The 10,140-nt window shown below is 43.6% G+C and overlaps 1 protein-coding gene across 2 annotated transcripts; it reads left to right on the top strand.

Moving 5' to 3' along the window:
- Positions 1-7,630: 7,630 nt before the first annotated feature.
- Positions 7,631-10,093, top strand: h1m (linker histone H1M). Of its 2 annotated transcripts, none has more exons than XM_031825524.1 (5): positions 7,631-7,755; positions 7,993-8,258; positions 8,506-8,620; positions 9,279-9,322; positions 9,508-10,093. In XM_031825524.1, exons 2-5 carry the CDS (start codon positions 8,046-8,048, stop codon positions 10,009-10,011), a joined length of 876 nt encoding a protein of 291 aa, XP_031681384.1. In that variant the 5' UTR covers positions 7,631-7,755; positions 7,993-8,045; the 3' UTR covers positions 10,012-10,093. The 2 variants fall into 2 exon arrangements, with proteins under 2 accessions (XP_031681384.1, XP_020339398.2); XM_020483809.2 differs by lacking the exon at positions 7,631-7,755 and adding an exon at positions 7,763-7,902.
- The last annotated feature ends 47 nt before the right edge of the window (positions 10,094-10,140 follow it).

Here is a 10,140-nt window from a genome sequence, read left to right as displayed (position 1 = left end):
ACCGTAAGGCGCTACAGAGGGTAGTGCGTATGGCCCAGTACATCACTGGGGCCAAGCTTCCTGCAATCCAGGACCAATATACTTGGCGGTGTCAGAGGAAGGCCCAAAAAATTGTTAGAGACTCCAGTCACCCAAGTCATAGACTGTTCTCTTTGCTACAGCACAGCAAGCGGTACCAGAGTGCCAAGTCTCGGTCCAAAAGGCTCCTTCACAGATATACCCCCAAGCCATAAGACTGCTGAACAATTAATAAAATTGCCACCCAGTGTATTTACATTGACACCCCCCCCCCCCCCCCCCCAAAAAAAAACAGTCTCTAAAGTGTAACGCCTTGATCACACCGACAGCATCTTTGCATCAATGCTGCATAACATTTTGTGCAGCAATGCAACTATACTGAATGCATGTACCTACACAGGTGTTGCAGACGGTCGCATGCGGTTGTTGGACACATTGAGGGAATAATCATTTTCGCAGTATCCTCAAAACAGTGCCTTTTTGACACAACTGCTGACAGCTACAGGGACATAAACACAAAAAAATGCTGCTTGGAGACAAGTATCCACGATAGTAGGATTGCCAGGTCAGTATAGTAGTAAGCTTGTTCTCCAGTACCTTCGGAAATATTCAGGCCCCTTGACTTTTCCCACATTTTGTTACAGCCTTATTCTAAAAGTGATTAAATTGTTTTTTCCCCTCATCAATCTACACACAATACCTCATAATGATAAAGCAAAACATTTTAAAAAAACTGAACTATGACATTTACATATAGTTGAAGTTTGCATACTCCTTAGCCAAATACATTTAAACTCAGTTTTTCACAATTCCTGACATTTGATCCTAGTAAAAATTCCCTGTCTTATGTCAGTTAGGATCACCACTTTATTTTAAGAATGTGAAATGTCAGAATAATAGCAGAGAGAATTATTTATTTCAGCTTTCATTTCTTTCATCACATTCCCAGTGGGTCAGAAGTTTACATACACTCAATTAGTATTTGGTAGCATTGCCTTTAAATTGTTTGACTTGGGTCAAACGTTTTGGGTAGCCTTCCACAAACTTCCCACAATAGGTTGGGTGAATTTTGGCCCATTCCTCCTGACAGAGCTAGTGTAACCAGGGACGGCAGGGTAGCCTATTGGTTAGAGTGTTGGACTAGTAACCGAAAGGTTGCACGTTCAAATCCCCGAGCTGACAAGGTACAAATCTGTCATTCTGCCCATGTTCCTAGGCCGTCATTGAAAATAAGAATTTGTTCTTAACTGACTTGCCTAGTTAAATAAAGGTTTTAAAAAACTGAGTCAGGCCTCCTTGCTCGCACACACTTTATCAATTCACCCACAAATGTTCAATATGATTGAGGTCAGGGCTTTGTGATGGCCACTTCAATACCTTGACTTTGTGGTCCTTAAGCCATTGTGCCACAACTTTGGAAGTATGCTTGGGGTCATTGTGCATTTGGAAGACCCATTTGCAACCAAGCTTTAACTTCCTAACTGATGTCTTGAGATGTTGCTTCAATATATCCACCAAATTTTCCTCACTCATGATGCCATCTATTTTGTGAAGTGCACCAGTCCCTCCAGCAGTAAAGCACCCCCACAACATGATGCTGCCACCCCTGTTCTTCGCGGTTGGGATGGGGTTCTTCGGCATGCAAGCCTCCCCCTTTTTCCTCCAAACATAACGATGGTCATTATGGCCAACAGTTCTATTTTTGTTTCATCAGACCAGAGGGAGGACATTTCTCCAAAAAGTACAATCTTTGTCCCCATGTGCAGTTGAAAACCAAAGTCTGGCTTTTTTATGGCGGTTTTGGAGCAGTGGCTTCTTCCTTGCTGAGCGGCCTTTCAGGTTATGTCGATATAGGACTCGTTTTACTGTGGATATAGATACTTTTGTACCTGTTTCCTCCAGCATCTTCACAAGGTCCTTTGCTGTTCTGGGATTGATTTGCACTTTCCGCACCAAAGTACGTTAATCTCTAGGAGACAGAACGCGTCTCCTTCTTGAGCGATATGACGACTGCGTTTATACTTGCGTACTGTTGTTTGTACAGATGAATGTGGTACCTTCAGGCATTTGGAAATTGCTCCCAAGGATGAACCAGACTTGTGGAGGTCTACAATTTATTTACGAGGTCTTAGCTGATTTCTTTTGATTTTCCCATTATGTCAAGCAAAGAGGCACTGAGTTTGAAGGTAGGCATTGAAATACATTGGTACACGTCCAATTGACTCAAATGATGTCAATTCGCCTATCAGAAGCTTCTAAAGTAATTTTCTGGAATTTTCCAAGCTGTTTAAAGGCACAGCCAACTTAGTGTATGTAATCTTCTGACCCACTGGAATTGTGATACAGTGAATTATAAGAGAATCTGTCTTTAAACAATAGTTGGAAAAATTACTTGTGTCATTCACAAAGTAGATTCCCTAACCGACTTGCCAAAACTATAGTTTGTGAACAAGAAATTATTGGAGGGGTTGAAAAACGAGTTTCAATGACTCCAACCTAAGTGTATGTAAACTTCAGACTTAAACTGTAAGTATTCAGACCCTTTACTTCTTGGGTATGACGCTAAAAGCTTGGCACACCTGTATTTGGAGAGTTTCTCCCCTTCTTTTCTGCAGATCCTCTAAAGCTTTGTCAGGTTGGATGGGGAACATTGCTGCACATCTATTTTCAGGTCTCTCAAGAGATGTTCGATTGGGTTCAAGTCCGGGCTCTGGCTGTGCCACTCAAAGACATTCAGAGACTTGTCCCAAAGCTCACTCCTGTGTTGTCTTGGCTGTGTGCTTAGGGTCGTTGTCCGGTTGGAAGATGGACCATCGCCCCAGTCTGAGCGCTCTGGAGCAGGTTTTCATCAAGAATCTCTCTATACTTTGCTCCTTTCATCTTTGCCTTGATCCTGACTAGTCTCCCAGTCCCTGCCGCTGATAAACATCCCCACAGCATGATGCTGCCATCACCATGCCTCACATTAGGGATGGTTCCATGTTTCCTTCAGATGCTAGGCATTCAGGCCAAAGAATTGAATCTTGGTTTCATCAGACCAGAGGGCTCTTGTTTCTCATGGTCTGAGAGTGTTTAGGAGCCTTTTGGCAAACTCCAAGCGGGCTGTCATGTGACTTTTACTAAGGAGTGGCTTCCGTCTGGCCACTCTACCATAAAGGCCTGATTGGTGGAGTGCTGCAGAGATGGTTGTCCTTCTGAAAGGTTCTCCCATCTCTACAGAGGAACTCTGGAGCTCTGTCACGAGAGAGACCATCAGATTCTTGGTCACTTCCCTGACCAAGGCCCTTCTCCCCTGATTGCTCAACTTGGTCAGGCGGCCAGCTCTAGGAAGAGTCTTGGTGATTCCAAACTTCTTCCATTTAAGAATGATGGAGGTCATTGTGTTCTTGGGGACATTCAATGCTGCAGACATTTTTTGGTACACTTCCCCAGATCTGTGCCGGCACAATCCTATCTCGGAGCTCTACGGACAATTCATTCAACCTCATAGCTTGGTTTTTGATGTGACATGCAATGTCAACGGTTTTATTGAATTTATTTCACCTTTATTAAATGACGTAGGCCAGTTGAGAACAAGTTCTCATTTACAACTGCGACCTGGTCAAGAAAAAGTTAAGCAGTGCGACAAAAACAACAACACAGAGTTACACATAAACAAACGTACAGTCAATAACACAATAGAAACATCTACAGTGTATGAAAATGTAGAAAAATAGGGAGGTAAGGCAATAAATAGGCCATAGAGTCAAAATAATTACAATTTAGCATTAACACTGGGGTGATAGATGTGCAGATGATAATGTGCAAGTAGAGATACTGGGGTACAAAAGAGCAAGAGGATAATTAACAACATGGGGATGAGGTAGTTGGTGTGCTATTTACAGATTGGCTATGTGCGAGCAGCGATCGGTTGAAGAGCATGCACTTAGTTTTACTAGCATTTAAAAGCAGTTGGAAGTCACGGAAGAAGTGTTGTATGACATTGAAGCTCATTTGGAGGTTTGTTAGCACAGTGTCCAAAGAAGGGCCAGATGTATACAGAATGGTGTCGTATGCGTTGAGGTGGATCAGAGAATCACCAGCAGCAAGAGGGTGTATACAGAGAAAAGAGTTGGCCCGAGAATTGAACCATGTGGCACCCCCATAGAGACTGCCAGAGGTCCGGACAACAGGCCCTCCAATTTGACATGCTAAACTCTGTCTGAGAAGTAGTTGGCGAACCAGGCAAGGCAGTCATTTGAGAAGCCAAGGCTATTGAGTCTGCCGATAAGAATACGGTGATTGACAGAGTCGAAAGCCTTGGCCAAGTTGATGAAGATGGCTGCACAGTACTGTATTTTATCGATGGCGCCATCTTCATCATTTAGGACCTTGAGCATGGCTGAGGTGCACCCATGACCAGCTCTGAAACCAGATTGCATAGTGGAGAAGTTACGGTGGGATTTAAAATGGTCAGTGATCTGTTTGTTAACTTGGCTTTCAAAGATTTTAGAAAGGCAGGGCAGGATGGATATACATGTAGGTCTATAACAGTTTGGGTAACAAGGATCTCAGCAGTGATGTCCCTCCAGTCTTCCTCCTTGGGGACAGGCATGGAAGCCAAAACAGTTCTACCTGGAACCAAAAAGGGTTATCTTACGGAAACAGCCGAAGAACCCTTTTGGAACCCTTTTTTCTAAGAGTGTACATGATTCCAATAAGAATGCAATGAATGACTGTAACTGTCTTGAACAAGTGGTCCTGGAGAAGACTAGCCTACCTTCATCAGGGCAGAAGGCACCCCAACATTCTTTTCATTTGGTAACATTTAGTCATTAAAAAGGGATTTTAAACAAACTTTGGGAAAAGTAATAGACCTAATGAACATTCTGTAAAAGTACATCTGATATCACATAGGGGCTATTAACTAGAGAGCCCTTTAGCTAGCATAAAATACAGTGCATTTGGAAACTATTCAGACCCCTTGACTTTTTCCACATTTTGTTACGTTACAGCCCTATTCTAAAATTGAGTGAATCTTTTTTTTCCATCATCAATCTACACACAATACCCTATAATGACAAAGCAAAAACAGATTTTTAGAAATGTTTGCACATTAATAAAATAAACCTTACTTACGTAAGTATTTTGAGCCTTGCTATGAGACTCGAAAATGAGCTCAGGGGCATCCTGTTTCCATTGATCATCCTTGAGATGTTTCTACAACTTGATTGGAGTCCACCTGTGGTAAATTCAATTGATTGGACATGATTTGGAAAGGCACACGCCTGTCTATACAAGGCCCCACAGTTGACAGTACATGTCAGAGAAAAAACCAAGCCATAAGGTCGAAGGAATTGTCCGTAGAGCTCCGGGACAGCATTGCGTAAAGGCACAGATCTGGGGAAGGGTCCAAGAACACAGTGGCCTCCATCATTCTTAAATGGAAGACGTTTGGAACCACTAAGACTCTTCCTACAACTGTCCACCTGGCCAAACTGAGCAATCAAGTGAGAATGGACTTGGGCAGGGAGGTGACCAAGAACCCGATGGTCGCTCTGACAGAGCTCGAGAGTTCATCTGTGGAAATGGGAGAACCACCCAGAAGGACAACCATCTCCGCAGCACTCCACCAATCAGGCCTTTATGGTAGAGTGGTCAGATAGAAGCCACTCCTCAGGAAAAGGCACATGACAGCCCGCTTGGAGTTTGCCAAAAGGCATCTAAAGGACTCTCAGACCATGACAAACAAGATTCTCTGAACCAAGATTGAACTCTTTGGCCTGAATGCCAAGCGTCACGTCTGGAGGAAACCTGGCATCATCCCTATGGTGAAGCATGGTGGGGACAGCATCATGCTGTGGGGATGTTTTTTAGCGGCGGGGTCAGGATTGATGGAAAGATGAACGGGGCAAACTACAGAGAGATCCTTGATGAAAACCTGCTCCAGAGCGCTCAGGACCTCAGACTGGGGCGACGGTTCACCTTTCAACAGGACAATGACCCTAAACACACAGCCAAGACAACACAGAAGTGGTTTCGGGACAAGTCTCTGAATGTCCTTGAGTGGCCCAGCCAGAGCCCGGACTTGATCCCAATCGAACATCTCTGGAGAGATCTAAAATTAGCTGAGCAATGACGCTCCCCATCCATCCTGACAGAGCTTCAGAGGATTTTTAGAGAAAAATGGGAGAAACTCCCAATATACAGGTGTGCCAAGCTTGTAGCGTCATACCCAAGAAAACTCGGTGCTGTAATCGCTGCCAAAGGTGCTTCAACAAAGTACTGAGTAAAGGATCTGAATACTTGTGTAAATGTGATATTGCCGTTTTTTATTTTGTATAAATTTGCCAAAAATTCTAAACCTGTTTTTGTGTTTAATCCATTTTAAAATAAGGCTGTAAGGTAACAAAATGTGAAGGGGTCTGAATACTTTCCGAATGCACTGTATATCTAATATCAATCAATTACGGTATCAAAGGCTTTAAAAGTCTTTTTAATTTTCCTTTGCCATTGCCAGGCGTTCAATTGGGCTGATGGACTCCCGGTAGTTGGTATCCATCCGGGCGATCCTGTCTCCAACCATCTGGAGCAGGTGATCGAACTGGCTTCGGTCCAGACAAAAGTAGCTTTGGAATTCCTTTGCAAACAGTCAAAGCTCTTGAATGAGACGGTGGAACTCCCCTGCCTGCTTTTGGGACTTCAACCATCCCTGGACCCACACAGACCAGCGCTTTCGGGGGGGCTGGTCCCAGTCCAACAGCACAATCAAGACCAGCTTGCACAACATTGGTCTCATTGTTGAAAGAGCCTACTCTCTACTATCTTGACTATTTATTATTGTAATTTCCTCCAACTATGCATTTTTAAGGTAAATTATATTATAGGCTGTCACAAATGTGTAGATATCATCGAATAAATAATGTTTTTACTTTGTAAATCATTTTTATAAAAAATTCTAGAGTCACACTTTTTAAAAATGATGTAATCCCACAATATTTTTTACTAGATATGTGTGCAGTTCAACATTCACAGTGCTACTTTCTGTCAAGTCTAGGCATACAATTTGATGCATTCGTTCGATGCATATGTTTGATAAATCCAACATATGGACCACACAGAATGCATTGCAACTGCCGCTGCAAGGCAAACGCAACGTTCCATTGGAAATGAATGTACTTCTGGTGTAACCAAAGCGCAATGACTCAGTCCGTGTGATCTAGGTGTAACGTCTTCATCACACCTATCGTGTTATTATGCAAAATGGTATGCAACATCCTCTGGATACGTGTGCAACAAAAGTTCAACATTCACCTTCTGCTACCATTTCCTTCAAGCCGTCTAAGCATACAGTTTGATAAATCCAACATATGCACCACACAGAACACACTGCAACTGCCTCCGCAACACAATGCTGCAAGGCAAATGCAGTGTTCCATTGGAAAGTAATGTACTTCTGGTGTACCAAAATGCAATAACAGTCAGTATGATCGAAGCATAAATGTTTTCATATTTTATTTATGTTTGTTGAATCGTGTTTAATATGCCAGAGCAGTAAATGTAAGCAGCTGATCAGAGCAATAAAGGAAAGGATGCAAAGGAGGAACAGAGGCAAGGAAAGGAATCGACTTCACACTAGTGGGATGTGTCCTGAGTGGTAGCCTACCTAATAACTGGGAGCACCTGTTTGATGAACCACGTGGTTAGCGGCTGAGTTGTTTGGAGTGCATAAAATTGGAATCCAATCCGCTTTTAAAGGTGAGAAAATAGGCGTTCTGTTTTTAAGTTAATTTAAGATTTATCGTTAGAAAATGGCACCTAAAAAAACGGTAGCCTCCGAAGAAGGAATCGCATCTTCTGAATCATCCAATAAAGATGAGAAAGTGTTGGGAAAAGCTAAATCCGGTTTGTAACCCATGTGTTGTTTTGGCCAATAAGGGTATCCTAATATTTTGTTAGTTTACGGTTATAAATTGTTCTTTTTCATTTTGTTAGAGTCCAGCAAAGCACCTGATGTGGCAAGGAAAACCCACCTTCATCCACCAACGATGATAATGGTCAAAGAAGCGCTGAAGGAATTGGACTCTCGAAAGGGTGTTTCCTCGCAGGCCATTCGTAGTTACATAACAGAGAAATATCCATCTTTGGACCAGGTGAGGTTGAAGTACATGATGCGCAAGGCCCTGAACAAAGGAATCGAGAGCGGGGTATTAGCGAGGCCACCTAACTCCACTGCAAGCGGCGCACAGGGGAGGTTTCGGGTAAGTGACCCATACCTATATATTTTTTTTTTGTTAGAATAATTAACTAGGACTACAGATGTCAACCAATTAAATACTTTCCTGTGTGGTAGCGTACCTGCCAAATTTGTCTATTGGATTTGGTACCACCTTTTGAATGCACATTTGAGCATCAGTGTTTATTATACAAGTTGTTACATCAAAACATTGCGTTGAATATGGGTTTGCTGTTTCTAAAATGTAGTGCGTCGTCACCCTCCCTTTCCAGCTTGCAGTCAGGGGTAAATTGAAGGAGCCCAAGCTTAAGGCCACTGAGAACACTGATCCCAATGTGGCAAAGGCCTCCAAGGCTGGAGCCAAGAAGACCAAAGAGAAGGAAGCAGGTAAACTGAATCTATTGTGATCATAGTCCTTAGGGTTACGTCTAAACCCATCTGCCCAATTGGTTGAGATAATTGTTGCTTATTGAGCAACACATTTCAATGGAGGGCTGGGAATTGCCAGGAACCTTGTGAGGAGTTATCACGATACTTAAGTGCTGATGTTCCAAACCCAGATAACGAGCTGACGTATGGAATTGCATGGGGACTGTGTAGTTTGGAGCATGTTTGCACATTGGGAAGATGTCGGTGAGACATCAGAATGTTTGTCTAACTGATGTATAAACAATGTAGAGTGAAGAATTTAGGGATTCTAAATGAATCTGCAGGACTTTGGGCAGATGTATTTGTGCTATCTGGGAGCATATTGCTCACTAATGTCTGCTGTAGAACATGAGAAATTAGTTTTAATCAGCCATGGAAATGTGCTGAAACCTATTGGTTCACTAATTAAACAGATGGCGCACAAGCTATAGGATGAACGATGCGCTACCTAGAGAATTTTTATTTTTTACAAATTGCTACTTCGAGTCTAGGTATTGGTATAATATTGCAGGAACTTTTCTTTGTCACAAATACAAGTCATGAATGAGCATTGTTCTATCTCACTTCTCCTTTTTGTGGTGTCCATGATTGCATGTCGCTCCATTTACATCACTAGTTTCTGAGAGAAGAACTACAGCCAAAAAGGAGAAGACTTCAGAGGCAAGTTTTTTTATTTATTTTCTTCTTATGACTATTGACATAGTTCAAGTGGTTTTGGTGGGTAAGCAGTTTATGTACCTTGGTCATAATGGGTACTGTTCCGTCTGGGCTTTATCATGGCAAAATGTTAGCTCTAATCAATGGGTGATTGTATGGCAAATCTGACAGTCAATTTCATGTTCAAGGATGCAAAACCCAAGAAGGCTCCTGGTGGCTCCAAGGTGGCCCCTACGAAGAAGCCCAAGGCGACGAGGCCTGCAGTGGAAGGAGGGGCTGAGGTGGCTGCTGAGGACCAGCCCAAAGCACTGAAGACTACCAAAGCAGCCAAGAAGGGCGAGGGGGCAGCCAAGAAGGGCGAGGGGGCAGCCAAGAAGGGCGAGGGGGCAGCCAAGAAGGGCGAGGGGGCAGCCAAGAAGGGCGAGGGGGCAGCCAAGAAGGGCGAGGGGGCAGCCAAGAAGGGCGAGGGGGCAGCCAAGAAGGGCGAGGGGGCAGCCAAGAAGGGCGAGGGGGCAGCCAAGAAGGGCGAGGGGGCAGCCAAGAAGGGCGAGGGGGCAGCCAAGAAGGGCGAGGGGGCAGCCAAGAAGGGCGAGGGGGCAGCCAAGAAGGGCGAGGGGGCAGCCAAGAAGGGCGAGGGGGCTCCTGCTGCTAGAACCACAGGGAAACGAGACAAGAAGGGAGCAGCTGAGTGACTTATCTCCTTTCATCCAAATGTGGGTTTTTAAGATTCACTATGTTTTTGAATAAAGCTTATTTTTTGAAGTTGTTGCGGTATCCTTTAGTGTAGACCTGCATACTAAACTCAGCAACAAAAATGTCCT

This window comes from Oncorhynchus kisutch, linkage group LG5 (genome assembly GCF_002021735.2).
Source record: "Oncorhynchus kisutch isolate 150728-3 linkage group LG5, Okis_V2, whole genome shotgun sequence".
Classification (NCBI taxonomy): domain Eukaryota; kingdom Metazoa; phylum Chordata; class Actinopteri; order Salmoniformes; family Salmonidae; genus Oncorhynchus; species Oncorhynchus kisutch.
Note: the sequence above shows the minus strand (reverse complement) of the source record. Positions and strands in the feature narration are given on the sequence as shown.

What these genes read in the sequence shown, in the direction of transcription:
- h1m (XM_020483809.2), top strand. Translation starts at nt 7,809, where the DNA reads ATGGCACCTAAAAAAACGGTAGCCTCCGAAGAAGGAATCGCATCTTCT. An exon ending in GCGCACAGGGGAGGTTTCGG is followed by an intron (nt 8,259 to 8,505) that starts GTAAGTGACCCA and finishes CTCCCTTTCCAG; the next exon opens with CTTGCAGTCAGGGGTAAATT. An exon ending in GACCAAAGAGAAGGAAGCAG is followed by an intron (nt 8,621 to 9,278) that starts GTAAACTGAATC and finishes TTACATCACTAG; the next exon opens with TTTCTGAGAGAAGAACTACA.